At 40.4% G+C, this 18931-nt stretch overlaps 1 protein-coding gene across 14 annotated transcripts in view; it reads left to right on the forward strand.

The window, feature by feature from the left end:
- The window catches only part of GRIA3 (glutamate ionotropic receptor AMPA type subunit 3), a 218557-nt gene that overhangs the window by 114939 nt on the left and 84687 nt on the right, over positions 1 to 18931 (forward strand). For 13 of the 14 annotated variants that reach the window (XR_010082745.1, XM_063416499.1, XM_063416494.1 and 10 more), the window contains one exon: positions 11185 to 11424. Coding sequence is in view for 12 of the 14 variants with exons in the window: in XM_063416499.1 (XP_063272569.1) it covers positions 11185 to 11424 (240 nt within the window). In the remaining 2 variants the exon portion in view is untranslated. Of the gene's footprint in view, positions 1 to 11184; positions 11425 to 13374; positions 13489 to 18931 lie in introns of those variants that run through there. The other variant, XM_063416506.1, reaches the window with a different exon arrangement.

The following is an 18931-nucleotide window of genomic DNA, read 5'->3' on the forward strand; positions in this document are numbered from 1 at the left end:
TTTTGAAATACTGAAGTATACTGAGAGTGCTTATCTAAAACCAGCAGAGCCTGTTTGCATTTCTGGCATGTTTTTGCAGACTTTTCGCGGTGCAGTGGAAAACCATAAAGGTCACTAGCTGAATGTGCATACAGTAATTCCAGGGTTCAGGACCATGATCATAACCAGAAAGGGCACTGCAAGTGTATCATTCTAATGAGAAAGATTAGAAACAAATCAGAATATTTTTAAATGTGTTACATTTACTTACAGCGCATTCAACAGTGAGTTTAGCCCCAGAGGCAAAGAATAGCACAACAGAGGAACTTGAATGCCTGCTTTTCTTTCATAGGTGATATCTGTTGAACAGGAGGTAAGAAATACTGTCTGGGCTTCTTTGGGAAGCTTGGAAGAGCTGATGAATTCATCAATCCCTTTTTATGCAGCTCTTCTGGAGGATTTAAATCTTCCTGTCTTCATCTTATTAAATTATTATGAAAAAGTCATTCTATTGTTATCAAATTCATTTTTCTTATGCAAGTTTCTGTGCTATTTTTATTATAGAAAGGTATTGTCTCACTGATAACATTGCCAGTGGGAAGGAGGGCTTGGACTGGCTCGTGCAAATGGAAAATACATGGAGAAAATCAGAGTACAAAGAAGTCTTCTGTGCCTATAGCTGACATTTCTTAGAAAATGAAGTCTCTTAAGCCTCCTAGTATAGTCTGGAGAGACACTTCACTTAGTCCATTAATCTGTCTGAAAAGCTTTACTACTTGAGTTCAACAAATAAATCTGTTCAACGCCTACAAAATTTTCAAATCCAAAAACAGTCTGTTGGTGGGATGCTTTAAAAAGCTTGACCCTGTCAGGGAGTTGGTTTGAGAATCAGAGTAGAAAAATTCAGTAGCAGCAGCCCAACATCAGCTCCTACAATGCATCAGTTTAATCAAATACAAGGGCACATTATCATAGCCCTTTCTGTTGTCTGCTGCTTAGGCAGTATAGAATTACATGAGATGCATTGGTGTATGATGCAGAGAGGGAGGTTTCCTGGTTTGGAACCTTTGTGATGAGCTGCTTTTTGCTGAATGATGTGAATGCTTCTCTTGACTATTACATGGGTTCTAACAAGAGACAAGTATTTTAAATTTTCTTTGAAATTGGCAGTAGAATTTTCAGGTTAAAATTCAGAATCATTAATCTGTAAAACCTGGACGATATTGTGAGCTACTTTATAATAAATTAGTAAAGCAGAAATTTAATAAGTTTTTATTTCATAGGACATGGGTACATTTAAATTACAGTAAGGCATTATCTACAATCTCTAACTGTAATCACATATCAGTTCCTATTCTGTTGTGCATAGCAGGGTGATCTTCTAAAAGCTTTTTTTGAAAGGCAGCTGAAAAATTGATGGAGTTCACTGAGTTCTGAGATGGTTCCCGTGCCCGTGTGTGCGCCTGCTGTGGGTGAGGGCTGCCAGCTCCGGCCTGCCCGTGGCACCCCGCGCTGTGCCCGCTCTCGCTGCGGCTCCTCCTGTCCTTAGCACGGTTCTGCTCCGTGCCTGAGCCCAGGACAGGCGGTGCTGCTGGAGAAGCAGCAGTGGGGGCGGGCCCTCAGGGCAGGGATGTTCTCCTGGGAAGAGCTCATCCTGCAGCTCGCTGCAGAGCTTGAGGGGTGGTACAGCCCTGTGGGAAATGGCCTTAAGGCAGGGAAAGGCATTGCCGTCTGTCATCCGAAGTGCTCAGCTGAACGGTTCGGTAAACTGGATGTCAGACCTCCTGTCCTGAAGATACCCACTGCCCTTTTGAGACTGTTTCCCCCAACTCTGTACTGATTTGGGTATTGCACAGTTGTGTTTCAGACAGCAGTGAGATAGCTTGCTCCTTGGCTGAAAAAATATCCCCTAAATGGCATAATTCCTAATGGTTTGTCAAAAACTGAGAGTTGAAGTGTGTAACTGAGGGAAGAATCCACAGTGCATGGCTCTTCAGAAATTTATACTTACTTTCTGCCATAAGGATTAGCCTACTTGTTCCCAAAAGCAGAAAAGGCTTGGATGGTGTTGCAGGAACGTTGTTTTGGACTTCCCCCTGCTTCATTTTTTGTCTCTTTTCCAAGTTTACTCAGCAGTTCTGCAGGACGCTTGGAATTTATTGGTATATACAAGCAAGTTGTTAGCAGATTTAGTGATTCTTGTAAAAAGCCAGAGAGAATATTTTTTTTGATACTTCTAATAAAGTGTCAGAACATTTTCAGAAGAAAGTTAATGTTTGCTAACCGTATTTCCAGCAGGGAGGAGCTGTAATGGCAATAACATAATACAGATTTTTTTTTTTTTTAGTATCTGTGGTTCTGCATCCATTTTTATTCATTCTGATGAGATCACAAACATGGTAAGATCACAGGAGGATTTTCTGGCCTGCACAATGTTTGTGAATAAAAAAGTTTCTAACTCATAGCAATGGAAGTTATGGGAATCTTCTCATTTTCTCTTAACTCTCCTAGTAAGTGAGAGGGGGAGAGGGAAGGAAGGGCTGTACTTTGAAGATATGGATTTGCAGGTTTTACTGCTAGGAGAGATTTTACTAAGTGTTAGTAGAGAAGAAACCAAGGAAATGTGGAAGTGTAATGGTGTAAATCAGACTAAATCGTCTGACGACCCCTCATACAGCTAGATTGTAATGCCTCAGGAAGGGCCCACCAGAGTGAGCACCCTGGTAATTTGACCCTCAGCTCTGACTCAGTCTTGAGCTGACACACGCTTCAGTCCGTGTCTGTCCATCAAAACACAGAAGCATGTTCTTAAATTTGTGCACACAGCTTTGGGATGTAGGACATCAGGTAAAATCTTCTGTGCATGTAGACCAAGGTTAATTAGGCTGTGGTTCTTCAGGTTTGTGTGTTATAGAGAAAGTCAAGTGCTGCCCACACTGCCACAGTCTCATGACACACCCAGAGTTCCGATGAGGACTTGAGGGATCTCGTGATCCTGGAACCAAAGGGCTGCTACTCTGCCCTTGGTGTGAGGCAGTTGGCTCTTGACTGTGGAGTGAAGATGTGGGAAGAGCCCCACTTCTCTATCAGCATCACTCATACCTAACAGACCACAGCCTCACGCATTTGCTGATGATTAATGTGATTATTCTCTGCTTATGAGTGTAGCAGCATCTCCTGGAGCACACAGATTGCAGGTGCACTGTGTTAACATTTCACAATGCAGGTGGCTGAGAGCAGACTTTAAACCAGTATTTAAAGCTGTGACACTGTGTCCAAACCCTCTGAGATTAACAAATAATTCCAGACTAGGTCTGTCTTGGCCTCCCTTTCCCCCTCTGAAAGAGCAGCAATCAGTTAAGAGTTAACATGTAGTAGCAATGTGACTTTTCTGTCACAATCAGGCTTTTGCTGTGCGGTTTCCATCAATTTTGGCTTCCACATTATTCAGCTGTGCACCAGACAACTCTTCTGTTATGTGCCAATTAACCCAGCTTGATAAATAGTGATTATGCATAATTTATAAAGAATAATATTCTTGTTGTTCCCTGTAAATAAGGCACTGGCTTAGCTGGGGGTACTGGTCTGTGAATTGCTGTCAGATATGATCATGAAGGTCCAGGAGGCCAGTAGCAAGAAGAACTCTGAGGGTTAAGGCAGATGGAAATAATATCAAAAAAATAGATGGGAGGGTGCTTTTGTAAGGGCAGTTGGGATGTTGATGTGGCATTTCTGTAGTTTGCACTTTCGGTGGGAATAGATCTCTCAGTTCCATGTGAACTTCTGCAGTGGTACTGGTGGGTGCTTTATTGGGCCCCTAAGGAGCGTCTTCAAATAATTTCCCTGGCTCCTGAAGCCAGTTTTCACAGATACCCTGTTTCTGCTTCTGCGTTAGCTGATCTGAAGCCTCTCAGACTGGTATGCAGTAGAACACAGGGGTGAGAATTGCATAGCCCCATGAACTTTGAGTAGAGCAGGGGAGGAGATACAGAAATGTGAAATCCAGTCCACTGGTCTAAGATGGACTTGCAGTGATAGTGCTTGCTGGAATACCATTGCAGAGCCTCCAGGAAAGTGTGGGGGACTGTTGCTTTGGGTAAACTGGGCGGTCTGTCAGCCAGCACCGTGCCCTGCAAATGCAGAGCCAACTGGAAACCCTCCAGAGCTGGGGGCTGTTTGCACAGCTGCTGTTTTGGCGTTCGCATCCCTGTTCTCCTTGAACAACCTTAATCATGACCTTCACCTCCTGGTGAATTTTACCCAGCTTCAGGTGTGTCAGCCTCTTCTATCTCATCCTCTGTAATATATCCCCATGGGCCTATAAATGGCACCATCTCAGCAGACTCAGCTCATCTTTCATCACACTGCCAGAGCCTTGTTTTGATTTATTGCCTCTCACCACAGTGGCCCAGAATGAAGTCAACTTCTGAAATCACTTAGGGAAGGATCTGCTGAACAAGCATACATTTAATAATATGCCTCTGCCTTTTTACTTCCTCCACACTGAGATGTTCCAGTGAGACAAGAAATCCCTTCAGAGTACCAGGGTGCTGGAGATCTCAGCTGCTGATTTGAGCTGCTGAGGCACAGCACTGCCTTCAACTGCTGCTCCCTGATCCAACCCTATGTTCTGCCCAACATCCTAAGCTACAAAATGCTGCCCTTTTCTGATTTATTTTTTTCTTCATACCACAGAGCTCTTGCTTTCTCTTAGCCTGTTGTTTGAAGTATTGTTAAGATAGATCATCTCTGAAGAAGGTAACAATAGTGAAGTGAGTTCACCCTGGTCTACCACATCTTGTCAAGTTCATACTAAAAACACTTCTTTGAACATGTCATTTTGTTCCAAGGCAGAGTGCTTAATGACTTGTGGAACTCTTACTACTTTGAATATACTTAGAGAAACATTTGTGTTACTGTGCTTATTACAATATGCATATTATTAGAATATATTGCCTGCTTGTAAGTAAATGGCTACTAAATTTTCTAGTGTGTTCTGGACAATTTTTTAAAGAACAGGGTTTTTCATATTTTCTTACCACCAACATTTTTAGAAAAATTGCTTCAGAAGGTAAGAGATACAGCTACAATCCAAAGTGATCAGAGCAAGCAGGCATGACATATGATTTTAAATTATAAGCATTTCAAATGGTGCAACAGATGGAAGCAAGTTCACTTCAGTGAGTGTTACATATTTGTGTTGCATGCACTGTCCATGTTTCTGCAGAGATTAGTCACGAAGCAGGAGCTGGATACTGGATGTGAAGAACGCAAGTGATCGTTGTTTGCTGTGAATATATTTAGACTCTCCTGCAGAAAGCTTTGATAGGTCCTCTGGCTCGCTCTCAGGTGTTAGCTCATCTCCCATGGTTGACGGAGAAAGGAGCGTGTGGTTACTGTATAGGACTGGCTGAAGCTTTCACGGAGGGCAGAGCTCAGTGAGCTGCTTTACTCATTGAGTCTCTAACACTCTGAACACGAGGGGGGCCTGGGCCATAAATCTTGAGCGTCCAGGATGGTGGAGCTGCAATCAGGAGCAGTGTTGGCATTGCACGTACTGCTGCTGTTGGCAAGGCATTGATTATCCTGGAGCAGCTGAGCAGAAACATCTCTTCAGCAGAGTATGAAAGATAGGTACCAGTGCCTTTCCATTTCTCTCCAGGAGTGTTTAACTGTCTGCCAAGAGAAGCCTCTTGTGCTTCTCCTGCAAGCATCTACTCTGGTGTCAAGATCGCCATAGGCAGAAAGCAGAAGAGGTCACAAAAAACATAAATCCACAGCATTTAAATTTGACTTCTACAGCAGTGTTACAAAGTCTTCTTTCTAAAAGCTCTTTGTTTAAAACTGCGTGGTATGTATTTAATGTCTTTCCTTTAAAAGAAATGCTTCTTGTGAGCAGCTTGTGAGGATGGTGGGATCAGGATGAAAAGTGTTCTGTTAACAGTAGAAGATCATTAATTACCAGGATGGGTTTAAGAATAGAAAGCTTGGCTGTATCTGTGGTGCCTGGTCTGAGTGCTTGAACTCCATTTTGTAAAGACACAAGCAGGATAATGTAGTATTCTGGTCAGCACGTACCTAAGTACAGTCCTTAAGTACCTAACACATTTTTTAAACCATCTTCCAAAAAAAATCAGTTGATTTTTATGGCACATATATATCTTCCCTCACCTTTAATCCATTTTAAGCTTAAACCCCTATTTTATTTCTTTCAAACTCCAATGGTTTATACTTCAAAATGAGTCATGATTATCTGACTCACAGCCTTCCAAAAGGAATGTTTTAATAGTACTCAGAATTAATGGTATATATTTAAAAAATCAGTATGTAATAGGGATTTTTAATATGATGGGCTTGTCATTAAAGGAAGCTCTCAAGTGTGATTGCCTGGAGCCTGGTTTTGTCACTGCAAGTTGGCATTCTTCATATGCTCATAAAATTCACACACACATTTCAGTTGGAAGATCCCGCACACAACAAATTCATGTACATTGCTAGGGTTTTATTTGACCACAGTCTGTATATATAAAAGCCAAAACATGTAAAATTTAATGAGTCAAGTGTGTCATAAGTAGTTGGGCACACTGAAAAAAACCAAGGTTGTGGTGATGGGTTTGTACAGCACCCAGCACCAATGAACTGTAATTGTGATTGGGGGGCTCCAAAGTCATCTTGAAAAGCAGACAAGAAATAAAGACTTCTTTAACAGTGTGTAATAGAGTCGTGACATGGGAACCAAAGTAATCTTGAACAGGATCTTGACCAGAGAGTGTTCAAGGCTGCTTGGATCTGAACACGTTTTGAATTGCTTTCCAGTAAATGGTTGTAAAATATGAATGGATTAATGCATATGCCTTTCATTTGCAATTTAATAATATCCCCCTCCTGCTGCCTGAACATGCTGTTTTTATTTTATTTGCTCTCCTAGAAAGAAATGCAAACTGCAGTAAGTGTGTATATTTGAAGAAGACATTAGATAGAACGAAGCAAGCCAAGTAGTTCTTTATAAAATGAACTAGATAAAAAATTGCAATTTCATCATTGAGAAAACTGATGCCATAAGTAGCATCAGTAGTAATAAGAGTAAATTATGGTTTTGTTTTGTGCTCAGCTGTGAGGTTTTGGGTTGGGTTTTTTTGATTTCAGGGGAGTGTTTTTTATTTGTGAGGGCATGTCTTTTTCTAGGTAGGATGAGATGTCATGTTATAGCCAGTATCTCAGGAAGATTTGTATCCAGTTTCAAGTTGTAGCTTCCTTGGTTCTCTCCTGCCCCAGGAATTTTCACTGTTACCTATTCAAGGAATAGCTGCTTTCAGAAATGCATCTTTTCTCATCTGAATTTTAAACAATATTTTCTTCATGACAGAATGCAATATCTTAATTAAAATGTAAAAGGTGGGGGTTTTGGCTATAGGTAAATACAGTTCACTTAATTTTAAATTTTTAATATGATGGGCTTGTCTTTAAAGGAAGCTCTCAAGTCTGATTGCCTGGAGCCCTCTGAAAGTAGCTCATTCTGCATTCAGGGGCACTGCTGTGCTGATCTCCTCAGGGCTCAAGGTAGAGGGAGTTGTTGCTTTTCATTCTGTGTATTAAAATGAAAGCAAAAGAAAGCAGTAGAGGCATTGTCTGTCTCTCTAAGAGTAAGCGTGTATTCTTACTGTAATAGGTAATGTTAATGGTAACCCTTGCTTTATTACAACAAGGAGGTCAGGCTGGAGCCCTAGAAAATGGCAACTGCTCTGAGATAGGCTGCATATTATTCCATTATAAAGTAGTCCCATTAGTCTGTTGGCTGAAGCTGGCAGTGAGAGTTGTCTGGAATCCAAGACAATTGGCAGAAGAAAGTGGAGGGATAAAACTATTTCACAGCTGAGGAAAACCCAGAACACAAAACTGAGGCAGAGGTGTGAACAACACGCGATAGTGTCAGCTGAGCTGGAGCTCCTGCAGCGCCTTCCTCCCAGAGAGCTGTGGAGTGTCACTGAAACAGCTGACAGTGCCCCTGTGACTCAGGGCAGTCTTGTCAGACCTGCTTTATAGGACACTGATATGGACAAAGGGGAAAAGGAGTAATGAAGGAGGAACAGTGTCTGAGGTATTGTACCCTCCGACCCCTGACTCCAAAACTGCCAGGCTGATGCACCCAGGGCAGAGGTGCACTGAATGCCACACCTGGGACGATCCTCCTGACTGCTACAATTCAGTCATTAATTATATCATCCAGTGAAAAAACATGTATTATGATCCACCATTAACGTATCTGTTTTGTTAGCTTTATATATCTTTTCTTTGAACAAACAAAATTCAAACCTACTTGTAAATGTTGCTAGTAACGCTTCAGTTGTTTATAGTAAGAACTGGAAGTAAAAAAAAAAAAAAAGGTGTCAGAGAAGTTTTGACTTTAGCTTCTAGGCAATAGACAGTAGAAATGTCAGGTCTTATACAACCTTGTGTCAGGAATACTCACAGTCACTAAAACAGAGAGAAACTAAATACCATTAGAAAGCAAAAATAAATTTTAAAAATACATAAAGTGTCTAATAACTTGTGTGAAGTGGGGCGTCTTTTGAGATTCTGGCCTGCAGCCTTCCTGGGATCTGAATGCAAAAAAAAAGACCTTATCTGGTTTATCTTAGCAAGTTTTAGTTTCAGGCCTGATTTGACTGGAGGGGAGATGGAAATACAAGTAAAACAGACGTCTGGGTTCTGTGGGTTACACTGGTGCTTAGGATGGCTCAGCTGCTATTCAGTTTGGAAACTAAGATTTCTATTTATTTGGCTTCAGTAGTTGCATCTTGGTTGGCTGGTTGGTTTTGGGGTTTGAGTTTTTTGGGGTTTGTTTTTGGTTTTGTTGTTTGGTTGGATTGGTTTTGGTTTTTTGTTTTTAGAGTTTTTTGGTTTGGTGGTGGTAGTGCCTTTTTTGTTTCTTGGGTTTTTTTGGCGAGTTTTTTTAAAGTACAAGCTTGGTGTATGTGAGCGCTCAGCTCCATTAATCCCACTTCACTGATTATTCCCACTGAATTAGAGGGTTTACACACCATTTAAATGATTTGGAGACTGCCAGACTTTCTAATGTAATTTTTGTTTTTCCTCTTTCTCCACGTGTAGGTTAATGTTTTTTATTTGTTACTTCAGCAGATAATTTTTTATGGTAGCTTTTCTGCTTTATATCCTGCTGGTATATAGTTTAACAAAATGCCTTTTTAAACAGTGTGTTTAATTCCTCAGTCATGCCTCTGGGAATAAATTCTTACTGTATTATAACTTCTTTTATCTCTTTTTTTTCTGTGGTTGAGAACCTCTGCAAACTTTCCTTTCAGAAATCACCACCTCTTACTTCCTTTTTATGTCTCACCAGCTGTTATTTGCCCCTGGTATCCACAGCTGGTCATGTCCTGTTGCAGTGGCTTAAATATGTAAAGAAATTCCTTAACAGCATTTCTAGTTTTTGCATGTAGAGCTCCAGGGAGAAAATCAAATTTTCACACCTGACTGCTGATTTTAGATGTTGTCCGTGATGCTGTGTCAATAAGCTGATATCGTGGAGAATCCTTTTTAAAATTACTTGTAACAGTTTTTAGTGATGCTGAATGTGGTAGGATTTATGGTGAAAAATGTGATGGTATTTCAGAAGTAGCAATGCTGTACATTTCTGTGTAGAAGCCATGTCTTCCTTACTAGTAATTACTTTGCTTTTTGCAAAGTTAAATATGCAGTGTTTTTGCAAAAGTGTTTAATGGATGTCTTGGTTTTGTGACAAATTTTAGGAGAAAATGTCCTGGAATTAGTGTTTCCTCTAAAGAGAAGGGAGTGAGAGTAATGAATACCAGTGGCTGAAAGTGATAAAACCCCCTAACTGTCTATTAACCAAACCAAGGCTGCTTGCAAGGCACAGAAGAGGATTGGATAAATGCTCGATGTTGAAATTTCAGAAGCGGATCCCCCAGAGCCGTGTGGAGCCGCGGTGCACCAGGAGCCCTCAGGCCAGGGGCCCAAACAACGGACTGTCACCACAACATCACCCCGGGACAGCGGGGCTTGTTGCAAATTGCTGTTAAATAAAGTTCTTGACAAGTGAAATTGTTAATGGTTAACGAATGAACATTTTTCTGAAAACTTTTTCCGTTCCAAATGGGCCTTGCTGGTCCCTGTTCAGCAGTAGTATGATTAGAAGTGCTGCTGTGCTGTATTGTATTGCAGCTGTACAGACTTTTTACAATGCCAGCACCTCACAGATCAGGCTCCCTTGCTGTCTGTGATGCAGACCCCCTCCATGGAAAGAACCCAGGGTCACAAGAATTTTGCACTTTTCCTACAGAGTTTGAACAACAAAAAAATTCTTTTTCATGCCATGCCCATGAAGCAGGCCGTGTTTACAAAGTGAAATACTTTCATTTTTGTTCAAAATGGTCATTGTTCAATCTCTATAAAGGATGGGAAATAACGAAGTCTTTTCCCCAATAAATACATGTGAAAAGAATCATCTTTGCATTTTCATTTTTTTCTGGTACAAGATGAGTTCCACAGGACAGGAGAATGGTTAATGGCTAAGAGCCTTTAGCTTAAGGGATATCAGCTTTAGTCCCAAGAAGCAATAACATGTGTTCCTCATTTCTGTTGTCATATAATAAGTCACAGACTTTTCAAATTGCTTCTGAAAGATTTTAACACTCTGTTAAGAAGCCACCATAATTTCTTACTGAAAAAGACCACACAGAGATTTCAGAGTTGTGGACTATATAGGAATAAAACATCCAGAATTCTTTGAATCAGATCTGAATCAAGTTTGGATACCAGGAAAAAATACACCTTAACATTCTGAGTTTTAGATAGGCCTGACATTTGTCATGTAGCTTCTCACAGAGCTCTCAAGGTGCTACTCAAAAAAGGAATGGTATTTTACAGACAGGTAATGTGATCCCATGTTAATTTTTAAAGAATAAAGAGAGATTAGTGGATTATAGCAACACAGGACAAAACATGACCAAAAATAGATGTGTTCAGGCCAGTTAAGGTGCTGCAAAGTTGGTAGAATTTATTGTTACACTGATATTGACATATATTATCTCATTAATTCACTCCATCTGCTGCATCATACAGAACAATTTCAGGAATGGTTAGAAGACTTACCTCAAATGTACTTTGAAAGTTTGATTGTCTTCATTGTATTTCAGATTTTAACACCTTGTCTGTCTTGCTTAGTCTGTTCACAGTTTTCCAGGGGAGTTTATGCCATCTTTGGGTTCTATGACCAGATGTCAATGAACACCCTGACGTCGTTCTGTGGGGCCCTGCACACGTCCTTCATCACCCCGAGCTTCCCCACAGATGCAGACGTGCAGTTCGTCATCCAGATGCGGCCAGCTTTGAAAGGAGCCATCCTCAGTCTCCTGACTTACTATAAGTGGGAAAAGTTTGTGTACCTCTATGACACAGAACGGGGTAAGCACTATCATTTTAACTGATTTTCTGTTTTGTAGCTTGCTCTGAGCACTACAGCATCAGTATGTGGTCAAATACAATAAACTTGTATGTGATGAAGTAAAATGCCATTTGTTCCAGGACTGAGGAAACTTACCATGATTAAGGCTAATAAAATTTGCTTTGGAAAGAGTTTCACTAGTCACTCGAGAAATTTGACACTTTAGACTGGAAAAATCATCCAAAAAAATAAGAGTTTCACTAGAACTTGTCTAGATGGCATGACTGTCAGACTAACTGAGATAATAATGAGAGTCAGGAGGAGACTTGCAGCCTCAAACTTGCCTTTATTTGCAGTTCTCAGTGTGTACGGTCTTTAGATAGACACAGTCTGAGCTTATTGGCTAATAAGCTAATCCCTTTTGAACACTTTGCTCATAGTCTTACCATGACTAACCAAAATCCTGTTGTGAACCTCCAGCCTCTCCCAATGGCGTTAGGCTGGCCCTGTGTTGTGTCAGCCTTTCTGCCAGTGAGAAATCTGAATGAGATGACAGTGAAGGTCACTGTAGGATTACAAAATGTAGCACAGGGCAAGAAGATAAAGGACAGCCGTGTCTTTAGGATGGAGGAAGCATCAGTACATATAGGTGGCTTGATAATGGGTTTAAATTGTTTGGGATAAACTTAAAACATCTTATCTTTTCTTCCTAGTTGCTGCAGTAGAACTAAGACTAATGAAGATTATGGTAGGATGAGATGAGGTGAGATGAGTTGAGGTTACATACAGAAAACTATCAAGAATTTGAGTAGCACTTGTCAGGAAAGTCACCTTTTGTACCTCATCCTGAGGATTATGTTTCATCGAAACCTTACTTTCAGTCTTCAGCTCTTTCTTCTCTTGCTTTGCTTTAAATCAGATGTTGTTCCACTGAATTCAGTGAACTGAAGTAACACCTGTGTATGTGTGCAGAGGTAAACTTGCGGGTTTCATAATCTTATTGTGCTTGAAAGTGTGAAACACTTTTAATTATAAAAAAGTGGTATGGAGAACTATAATACTGGAGCTTTTGTTTATTAAAATTTTCATAATGTTAAGTAACATTTTGGTTTATATTTGCTAGAGAAATGCAGTTTTGTACAGATTGTTTGCTTTCCATCTGTCAGTGTAACAGGCATTTTTTCCTAAGTTATTTTGATTTGCCATGCCTTCTGTGCACAAAGACACTGGTTTCTGTCAGGTAGATCTTTTAAACAAAACCACACCAGGTGATTTCTGTGATTTGCATCAAGTCTTCATCTTTTCAGGTCATAGGTGTCATCACAGGCCAGGAAAGAGGGCAGCTGTGTTTGTGTAATGCTCCCTACTCAGTGGCAGCTCAGGTAGGACAGAGCTAGAGAGACATCACAGTTTTCTCGTGGTAACCAAACCCTTCACTAAATCTGAAGTTCTTCTGTTGTTCAGTTTTGATTTAGTCTATCAGTAGGTATCTAGCAAGACCTAAAGCCAAATGAAAAAAAGGCTTTACAAATAGGATTATTGTTGTGTAATTTTTTTTTTCATCGGCTAGCAGTGGCTAGATGATGGCTGAGGCAGGGAAGTGTTAATCTAATGCCCCAGGTTATTTGGCTAAGGAGAGTTGAAAATGTCTGCTTTAAAAGCAATTACATCTTTAATCCTTACTGCTACCAAAAGACAAACATTTGACCTGAATGTATTGGATAGGTAAGGATGCAGAAGGCCTCAAAATACAGATTCAGAAAATAGGACCAGTCCTATTTCTTTTAAATAAAAAACCTCGTGGTGTTCTGTTGCATAAAGAAATGCCAGGTGAAAAGAGGGGGAGGGGAAAAAAAGGTACAACTGGAAGCTTTTCAATGATCATGTGTAAGGCATCAAATTGCCTTAAAATGGGTTCAGTACAAGGCAATGAGGTCTGATTCCCTGCTTCTGCTGAAGACAAAAAACAACTGTGTTGAGTTCTGCTTTTACAAAATGAGGTTACTTACCTGTTGCTGTCAAAGGACAAGACACTCCTGTTCTGCTTTCCCTGGAGAATGAGATTGGAGATGATACAAGAACTGGTATGTAGAACCAGGCTCATTATAGCTTCCACAAAATTAAATTGATGGATTTTTATTTTTTTTAATTAAGTAAGAGTTGCACTGAAAGTTACTCTTATGTAGAATGTGACCTTTTTTTCCCCCCAAAACGTAGGGTAGGTTAATTTTTATGAAATCTAAAAGGACTATGTTTTAGTACTTGGTGGATTCCTAGGGATTTTAGAATGTTGGTTTCCAGTGGACTGACTCTCTCCTGAAAGCAGCAGTGAAGAATGTAAACTAAGAGAGTGACCGAGTCCTGTTTTGAGCACCTTCCTTCAGCAGAGAGGTGCGAAAGAACTCCCCCTGACACATAGCTTGTTTCTTAGACTCTGTCTTGTCTTTCTGCATGTCAGGAAGTTTTATTTTATTATAAAGATCATTCTTCAATGAAGGGGAAAATAAAAATAGGGGTAGCAGCTACACCAGCATTAGTAAACCCTGAACTCAGCACCTGCTGTTTAGTCAAACATCACAAGAATCGATAGCTGAGCTGTTCATTAACGTGTTTATTCTTCAGAGCAGGGGAGTTGTCCCACTAGCTGAAAAACTGCTCTGAATCCCTCACATAAAGAAAAAAATAACTAACACTGACTTACAGTCTTCTCAGAATTAAACATGGGCTTAGTCCATTTTAAAATTTTAATACTTTTTTGCTAGTATGTTTATACCTGCTTAATTCTTCTCAGTTGCACCTGTGAGGTTGATGCGTTGAGTTGTGCTTACACTTTCAAAAGTGTGAAAGGTTTTAACATTTTATTCTGTAAATGTCAGTCTGTGGTGAAGAATAAAGCAACATACAAAGCTTGCTTGGGAGCCTATAAAATACCAAAAGTGACCAAAAAAGGGGCGGGTGCTGCAAACGTTGATTCTTCAGTTTTTTGGCTCGTAGCGGGAGCGTTTTGGGCGGCAGTCCAGGGCCGTGGGGGTGACATGCAGACAATATCAATTGCTGGCGTTTATGTAACTGTAGGTAAGCTGTGTCACTCTCCTGTGCCACTTCTTTACATAGCGGGAAGTGCAAGACCTCCTGTGTCACAGGACTAGGCACCACAGCTCTCTGCATTTTAAGACTTATGTGCCCCAGTAACTGCCATGCAGAAATTCTGTTCTAGGCCAAAAACAACTTGCAGCATGGCCGCAAAATGAGGCATCTTTTGCACGACTTTGCTTGAAAGGGCACGGTGTAGTTTCAGGTTTTCATGCTCTGCTACAACAGAGAACACACACAGTGTAAAATCCTTATGATAGACTATCCATTATTTAGATTTAAAGAACAATCATACTTACGTACTTACATGCAATAGGAAAATGATCTGTTTCTTTCACTTTTGGGCATGAGTGATTTTACCATCTTGTAATACCTAGAATTTGTATTTATATAGGGTTGAAAGTCATAGATACTGCAAAGAGATGTTTGTATAAAATATAAGTAATTTAACCTCACAAGGACGCAAACCTTGACACACTTATTTAGGACACAAGGAGGCAAACCTTGACATACTTATTTAAGGCACATTGTTTCATTGCTTTCAACAGTATAATGTATGAACCAAAGCTCTATTCAGGAAACAAGCCAGGACCTTAACTGAAATATGTCAGGATTAGTTTACTGTTTGATTTTACTGCCTAAATATGTTTGAAAATAATCTGAATCTGAACAGTTAAATCTAGCTTTTGATGATCACTTTCCATTTATTTCTTCTGAAGTCTCTGAAGTCTCATACTGACTCCTTTTATCTTGGTCTCTGTGGTACACAGATACAGAAGAAAGCCCTTTCACTGATTGTTGCCCAAACAAACACTGAGACCCTGCCTGGGAGAAGGGATGTTGGCTGGTTTTTAGGTGGACTGAGAGCCTTAAGCATTTTTCTCCTCATCTTTCCCATTAGCTGCTATTTGTTTAGCTTACCCCTGGTAATCACTTAAACCACTTTTCTAGCTTATGAACAAGAGGAATGAATCACTTTGAAAGTCATCCAGCATGAGATGTATCATGACCAACAGCACAGAGTTCATGGGGGTGTTCTGTATGGCAGTTTTGTGCCTCTGTACAGCAGTTGTGTACACACAGTGGGCTCAGTTTGATGTTGAGGTGCCTGGGCCCAATGCCCGAGCACCCCTCGAAGCTGTTGGAACTCACACTACTGTCAGCGTTCTCCTCCTTGCAATTCAGAGTAGGACAGCACTGTGAGCCTGCATTTCAGGAGATATGTAAGATATGGTAGTACAGTGGGATGAAAAACAGCTCCATAAAGCGATTAAGTATTAAGCGCTAAAGAAAAAAAGTTAAAAGTTCCTGACATGAATTTTATACTCAGTAACAAGTAATTATTCATTTCTTCAAGTCTAGATGCATAGCTTTTCCTGGCCACCTCTTTTGCTTTGATTCATGATGCAAAGAATCACTGGGAGGGAAAGGTGACCTGAGGTTTTATTCCTCCTCAGCCTGAGCTCATCGTGTTCACAGACTGTTGCTTTGCACTTACAAGTATTTCTGATTTTACCTTGGTTGTCAGCAGCCCAAGGAAACAATTCAGCAGTCAATGATTTGCACAGCTTAGCAGCATTATTCAGGGCCCCTCTTCAGTTTGCTAAACTGAACAGAGTTGTCATCTCTTACAGCAGCACAGTATCCCCTTTAATGCTGCAGTGTTTCTCCTGCAGCAGTTGGGGCCAGGTTCCTCAGGCACAGCTCCATGGTGCAGGTTAGCCCTGGAGTCCGTCTGTGCTCCTTGCAGGTGAGTGGGATGGAGCCTAGGTAAGGTGCTTGTGCCAAGGTAGGAGCTTGGTGAGCAGTGTGACACACCTGAAAGTGATTTCATGAGGCAGAGCTGTGATTCCTGCAAACACAGCTCAGGCGTGTCCCGTGCCCAGCACAGTGGCTGGAGCTGGAGCTGGCAGTGCTTGGGAAGCTGTGAGCGTCCCAGAGCTGTGCTGGCACATACCAGCAGCAGTCTGGAAAGGTGAGCACAACCAAGAAGTGGTTGGTAAGGTTTCTTAGGAGCTTCTGATGTGTTGTTTGCTTAGGGGATATTTTTGTCAATGCTGATAATAATAATTACATGCAGTGAATTGCCAGGGCTGTGCACATAGCAGGTGTAAGAAGACTACTCTCATTTGCATAAAGTATTAATATCTTTATAAGGTTTCTTCCATTATTTATGAAGTTATGAGCTATTTCTCCACTCTGTATTCAAGTTCAAAAGAGCAGTAATTCATTATTGGTAACTCATCTTTTGATAATCTGCCCAACTGTGCTTGAGAATGGATTATAAAGGAGCAGGACCACTCTGCCAGTGCACTGAACCCTCCTGCCAGGGCCTAGGGCACATCCAAGTTGCTTTGTTCAGTTGGGGCACTTTTTAATTAGCACCTATGTGTTGTGAACATTTAACTGAGGCTTCTTTGCTCTTTGCAAAGTAAAAGACACTTGTGGCTGCTCTGTCTCAGCCTAGTTTGGTGCAAAGCCCTTTTGCTCCTTTCCTGTTCCTGTGGCGTGGTGTACAAAGCAGTCTAAGCACAGTGGCTCTGGGCTGTTCTGAAGTGTCTACATCTCATAGTCATAGCTAAGAGGACTTTTCCAGAGAGGAAAATGCATGACAATGGTCATTAAATATTTTCCAAGGGTACGTTAGAATATTTTAGACACTCAGAAGCCATTAAATAAATAAGGCAAATAATGCAGACACCTTCAGGTGTCCTTTTGAGTAAAAGTATTTCATGTCAGTCACTCTGAGGGCATAATACCGTAATTTTAGTAGCTATATATGGCTTTGTAAATTCATACTATGATCCCCTTGGTGATATAAAAATAATGATGTAGTCTCAGAATTACCATGGGGAAAGCATTTGTTAAAACTCTTGGGTGCCTTCAATTAGAGTAGAGTAGTTAATACAGAAGTATGTGTGGTTCTAATGGATGAATGCATCAAATAAACTAAAATGTTCGATGGAGGTGTGATACAAACAATATCTTTCCTCTATTTAATATAATTTTCAGTTACATTATGTCCTGCTGAGCCATTTAAAATATTTGAAAGAATCCATAATTGTCACTCATTTTTACAAAATGTCAGAGTAATATACTACCTTGACCTCAGTCTATGTGCATAAATTCATCAAAAATTAATTTGATGAGTTTAAGTCAGAATTGCAGTATGAAATCCTTTCAGTGCAATTTATTTATTTTGGCAGCATCATATACACATAACACCATCGTAGACTGGATTCTGTCATGGTCTGCTGCTACCACTGAAGATACTGTAAATGTGTTTCTAGATCAAAGAGTGCTATTTGCTGCAATCTTAGTTCTTTCTGGCTTTTTTCCCCCTGCTTAGAAAAGGAGATATTATGATTTTAGGAGCCAATATTAGTCTACAGTTTGTGTAGTTTAGCACATCTTTTATTAGCAAGATAAGGCTTTATTCTTCTTCAAGGGGAATGAAAAAGAAAAAAGCAACAAAAATGCGGATATGAAAAATAAAGGAGCTGGTCTCCTGACATTGTTTGTCTGAGCCAGATCAGCCTTTCAGCTGACTGTGGTGTCAGGGATTGCTCTGTGGATAGAACTGCCCATTGCTCAGTGGTGCTGGCGTTATCGATCAGCTGCGTTTGTCCATGAACTGACAGTGATAATCTCAAATTAGATCAAGTTTTTATTAAAGGAAGGAAATCAAATTATGCCTGACTGTAGACAAATAATAACGAGTTATATAAACACATAATTATTGCAGTGCCATCATTTTGCAGAGATTTCTTCAAAGTGAAGCCCCAAAGCCCCCTGGATTTTTTCCTGCCATTTATTTGTTCCACAGTTCTCTGGGTAGGCCTGTGGATTTTTAATGGCTTTGTAACACTTGCCATAAAGAGGTGGAGAGGTGGGGGTGGGAGTGGAGAGCTGAACTTCCCTTTGAAAGGGGAGGTGTTCGAGGGGGAATACAAGGATGCATAAGTTATTGCAGCCTCAAGGCAGCAGTAATTTATGCACTGACAGTTTGAGTTTCATGCTATGCTATTTTAAAAAGCCTTACAATGAACTGTCTCTGTTACACAAGTGTCTGTGGTGGTTTAAGAGATATTCCACATCATGGAGACAGCTTGAAGAAAAACTTTTGGAGCGCATTCATCACAATGTTGTAGTTGTCCTGTTTCAGTAAGAAAAAAAGAGTGATAAAAAAGCAGACTTATTTTCCACATCTTAACATGGGTTTGGGTGCCCTGAAGCATTTTGCAGGGTTGTGTCATCGCTTATTTGTCTGCTTTTAGATACGTTGATGCAAGTGAAAATTGTGTGCGTCTGTATTGTTTTAGTGTAGTTATAATTGTAGTTGTCCTCTCTGGAACCACTTAGCTACACTTTTCAAAGAAAACAACAAAATGGATGTGAATGGCAGACATTTAATAGTGACTCGTTTGGTTTTCA

The sequence above is a fragment of the Prinia subflava genome, chromosome 20, assembly GCF_021018805.1.
Source record: "Prinia subflava isolate CZ2003 ecotype Zambia chromosome 20, Cam_Psub_1.2, whole genome shotgun sequence".
Taxonomy (NCBI): Eukaryota; Metazoa; Chordata; class Aves; order Passeriformes; family Cisticolidae; genus Prinia; species Prinia subflava.